This window comes from Sinocyclocheilus anshuiensis, unplaced genomic scaffold (assembly GCF_001515605.1).
Source record: "Sinocyclocheilus anshuiensis isolate Anshui unplaced genomic scaffold, SAMN03320099.WGS_v1.1 scaffold1421, whole genome shotgun sequence".
Taxonomy (NCBI): domain Eukaryota; kingdom Metazoa; phylum Chordata; class Actinopteri; order Cypriniformes; family Cyprinidae; genus Sinocyclocheilus; species Sinocyclocheilus anshuiensis.
Genome location: NW_015548279.1, coordinates 233,590 through 238,749, shown reverse-complemented (window position 1 = coordinate 238,749; position 5,160 = coordinate 233,590). Strand labels below are relative to the sequence as shown.

The 5,160-nt window shown below is 36.1% G+C and overlaps 1 protein-coding gene across 1 annotated transcript in view; it reads right to left on the bottom strand.

The window, feature by feature from the left end:
- LOC107655810 (Down syndrome cell adhesion molecule homolog) overlaps nt 1-5,160 on the bottom strand; it is a 153,800-nt gene that overhangs the window by 39,212 nt on the left and 109,428 nt on the right. Inside the window, 3 exon segments of the mRNA XM_074186885.1 lie at nt 642-661; nt 1,910-1,934; nt 4,455-4,548. Coding sequence (XP_074042986.1) covers nt 642-661; nt 1,910-1,934; nt 4,455-4,548 — 139 coding nt within the window.

The window sequence follows — 5,160 nt, the reverse complement described above, 5'->3', positions numbered from 1 at the left end:
TATACAATTAACAAAAGCAAAAAAGGCACTAGCTTCTAGCTTGCTCTATTCTTTTTCTATTCTATCTGTTTTCTTTTTATTTATTATATAAATTAAAACCTTGCTCTTGCTACGTGTACTGCATTAAGCTAACTGAGTTTTGATTGCTTCCATTGTCCTCATTTGTAAGTCGCTTTGGATAAACGCGTCTGCTAAATGACTAAATATAAATGTAAATAAATAAATATGATTATTAAAAAAAGAATGTAATGCTAGTATTTCCAGAAATATATCCAAAGTTCTGTCATGAAACTCTAGATGGCGCAGTCCGATAGGTGTAACTCAATCAGATTAAATTACATCATCATCACGTGGCGCAGCTGATTTGTTCCTTTTGTATCAGCAGCCAATGAGCTTGCTGCTCAACATTCAAATAATTGGCTAGTGTTTGCCGTAGCAGTTGCATCGTGCTTCAGAAACCCTCCTCCTTCCCCAGAGAACAGCACCTAACTATTATTAAACAAACCAGGGAAAGCCACAGGGAGCACAGGAGAGAGTTTGATATTCACAACATGTGTGAGTAAATGTTATCTTTCACAAGCAACATGGATGTGTTTTACAGCTATTCTATGAAATAAGACTTTACAGTTTTGAAAAGTGACATTATATTAAATATATAACACTGTGATAAAGCGATGAGGTTGGCAGTTGGACAGTTACACAAGGTTTTTTTCAGACGGAATTTAATGCTGATGTTTATATAAATATCCTTTCAATAATTATTTAGTGTTATCATATCGTTTAGCCTACTCTGATGAATAATGCTAGCAGTCATAGGGCTCTATTTGTAGGGTATGCATTAATTGATAAAATCAATATACACTGAGTGAATTAATACAGTCAATACATTAATACATGTCACAAATCACTTTGGATAAACGCACCCACTAAGTGCGAATAAATAAATAAATACACATACATAAAAACACATTTTCCATCTTTATTTGACCTAATCTAATTCTAATTCTAGCGCTCTCTATTCTAATTCTATTCTTAAAAAAAAAAAAAAACGAACACTAGCTTCTCTAATCTTTTTGTATTCTATCGATTTGTTTTCTTTTTAGTTATTATACAATTAACAAAAGCAAAAAAGGCCTCTAACACTAGCTTGCTCTATTCTTTTTCTATTCTATGTTTTCTTTTTATTTATTATATTATTTAAACAAATAAATAAACTAAAACTTGCTACGTGTACTGCATTAAGCTAACAGAGACTTGTTATAGCACTTGCATATCATTGCTCTTTTGTTGATTTTGATTGCTTCCATTGTCCTCATTTGTAAGTCGCTTTGGATAAACGCGTCTGCTAAATGACTAAATATAAATGTAAATAAATAAATATGATTATTAAAAAAAGAATGTAATGCTAGTATTTCCAGAAATATATCCAAAGTTCTGTCATGAAACTCTAGATGGCGCAGTCCGATAGGTGTAACTCAATCAGATTAAATTACATCATCATCACGTGGCGCAGCTGATTTGTTCCTTTTGTATCAGCAGCCAATGAGCTTGCTGCTCAACATTCAAATAATTGGCTAGTGTTTGCCGTAGCAGTTGCATCGTGCTTCAGAAACCCTCCTCCTTCCCCAGCTCCACCTGTATAGATCTGCTATGGGGTGATTCATGTATGCTATGTGAGGGGTATTTCATATATGTTATATATGCAGCAGCAGTATTTCTTACATGCTCACAGCAGAATGTTGTGGATGTATTGGCAGTAGCAAGTCTCAGTACTTGCTCTGCCGCAGCAGCAGCAGCGTAGCAGATCTATTTCGCCAAGACTAAACACATTAACATTGTCATGTACATTACCTTGCTATACCATCAGAGAGTTGTCATGACAGAACTAATTTTCACGATAACCGTTTACTGTGTAGAAATTTTAATCTTCCTCTCTATTGACACACATAACATTAATTTGCTACTGTTCAAAAATCCATGATTCTCAGAAATGTAGCTATTTTTGTGTGTGTGATCTACCAAAACCTGGGTCAAAAATGTTCAGCTACTGTCTTGAAAGAAAAGCATCACATTTAAACAAGAAAGTAATCAAGGCAAGCATGCAAATAATATTTATCTCTCTTTCTACACACACGCACACACAAACAAAAGATGAGTCAGAGCGTGGCGCATATGTAGCCTTTAATGGTCTTTATTGTCAGTTCAATGAAGCATATAAGTGGAGTTTAGAGACGCACACGGGTTAAAAAGCATGAAAGATGATCTTCTGATGGCGATTCAGAGACTCATTATAGTGGCTGAACAGTCAATGACCTTGGAGCCAAAAAGGTAAATATTTATATTTTTATACAGTGTGTAAAACTGTAAAAATTACAACATTGTAATCACACATCATTTGCATTCTTTCAGTGTGCACACAGCAACTGAGCCTTAAAATATTCTAGGCAATTTGGACCAGTATTTACGGCTGGGTGTGAATTAACTATGATAACTCCATTTGTGTTTTCCACTTTGATGGCCATGTTGAATATGATTAGTGTGTATGGCATATCATGCCGTATGAATACAGAGGTTGCAGCAGCAACTCTGGGTGTATATAATCAATTTCAGCCCTCATTTTATCACCAGTACAGGGGCACCCTGGGAAACTAGGCCACCTCGTCACATTGCCACGCCTGAGTGGGCCATCTACCCCCTTCTCTCTCACAAACACACACACTCATTGCCTTCTCTGTGCAGGCCAATGGAGTGAGGTATATTCTCTGGATTGGGAGGGGCAGCATGAGTGTGTGTGTGTGTGTGTGTGTGGTTGGTGGAGTGCAGCAGGCTGCCATGCTGAAGCAATTCCCCCTTTTTCTTGCACAATTGGTCACAGTCTGAGCATGTGCTCTCTCTGATACTGAAGGCGAGGGAGTGCCACCAGACCCACACAAGGAGAGAGATGATAAATGAAAACAAGAAGCAAAACACCTTTTCTATCAAGCTTAATGACTGTTAACTGAACATCACTAAGTCTGTCTATATTTTTAAAATACACATTAATCCTACACTGAAAATAAATTCACTAATACATATAGTGTGTGTGTGTGTGTGTGTGTGTTTAAGATAATATGACTTATTAGTAGATATTGATTAGCAGATATAATATGAATCATTTAGCAGATGTTTTTATCCAAACATCTGCTAAATGATTCATATTATATCTGCTAATCAATATCTACTAATAAGTCATATTATCTTAAACACACACACATACAAATGAGGAAAATCACAAGCAATTTTTCATAAGAGACAACATTCTTTTACAAAATGACAAAATTGAATAGTGCACTATAACGAAGTGAAAAGCAGAAGAACAAAATAATGCAAGGTATATTAAATGTATTTTTCTTAGTAATTGTGTGAGAAAAGTTTACAAAAATGTAAATCCTAGTTCATGAAAATCTTGACATCCCCTCTAGCTCTCTTTGGTGCATTTATGAGAGTCCATGAGAGAAGCAAGACTATCTGAATCATGAATCATGTTCTTTTGAGTCTGCTCTTTTGAATGAATCAACTGATTGAATAAAAAAATTGGACTTAAGCATCTGACTCACTTACTCACACACTTGTCTCACCGGAGTTGAAGAAATAATGACCGAAATTATTTTTTTAATGTATAGTTTTTAGGGATGTTACATATTTTTACTGTAAAAAAAAAAACATTGAGAAACTGAGAGAGATTATATTTGTCTGAAGATTTAAATAATGCAGATTCAATAGCACTAGTCCATATAAATACTGTATGCATCAGGGGAATATCAGAATATTGTTTTCATTATGACCATATACTGCCCTTGAGATTCAGGGTAATTTAAACAAATTTTTGACCATTCCATCTGTAAATTACTATTTTCTTTTAAAGGGACAGAGCACAAATAAAATTAAATAAATTCTGGTGTTCCCCAAGGCTTTGTCTTGGGCTGCTCACATGATGCAAAACGCAAAACACAAGAGATGATAGACAACTTTTATGGAGGAATCTTGACAGACCCTGTCTCAAATCATTTTCACTGTAAGGAAAAATACAGTCTTTATTTAATTTTCAATTTTCAGTAGTTAATTTTTGCTGATCTAAATGGGTAGTGATGTTTAGACAAAAGGAAAGTGACATAATGCGAATAGGCTACTAGTGGCACTGCTCTGTTGGTTTGGTCTTCTCCTCATGCCAGAGTGGGCAAAAATGCTGTGTAGTGGGTTTAATTGAGGGGATGTAAGTCTCTGCCTGCTCAACAAATAAACAGTTCACCAAGGAGCACAATACCGTATACACAGCAGTCAACAGGGCAGAAGACCCTTGGGCCCAGACACACACGCACACACACACTCCTTAGATAGAGTGGCACAGACCAAACAAAAAGAACATTTAGATATAATACGTCTATTTATAGCAATCTGATCACATCACAATCAACAGGACGTGTTTTATGAGCAGAGAGCCCTTCTCCAGGAGCTGGATACGTGAGCCAGAATTCAAGGCAATGGGCTGGAACTGAGGTACGCCAGCACCTGAGACAGAAAACAGAAACAATCTAAGGTCTATACACACTGCATATTTAGAAACGTTGTATATTTATATTTTTAATATGTAGAAATGTATAATGAATATATAATGTTTAATTTAATTTAATTTATTTAACAAATATTTAAAGGGGTCATATGATGCGGTTTAAATTTTTCCTTTCTCTTTGGAGTGTTACAAGCTCTTGGTGCATAAAGAAGATCTGTAAAGTTGCAAAGACTAAAGTCTCAAATCCAAAGAGATATTCTTTATAAAAGTTAAGAGTCAGCCACGCCTACCTAAAACGGCTCGTTCTAACACGCCCCCACATATCTACATCACTATGTGGGAAGATTTGCATAACGCCGCCAAATGTTGAAGCAAAAAAGAAGGCGTAACTTTTATTCTGGCTGTAGTATTGTTGCTGCTTTGTCGAATCCGCCGCCTCTGCTCATTCAGCCCGTCGGCCGTTCCTCACTTTATCCCCCGGCCTCTGCTCACTCAAGGTGTGTGACGCTGTTTCGTTGTGAAAGCGAATCTACTTTGTTTGGCCTTCCAAAAATGGACATGACTAGAAATCAGTGGTTAAGTTGTATTTACAACACTGTTCCAGAACAGTT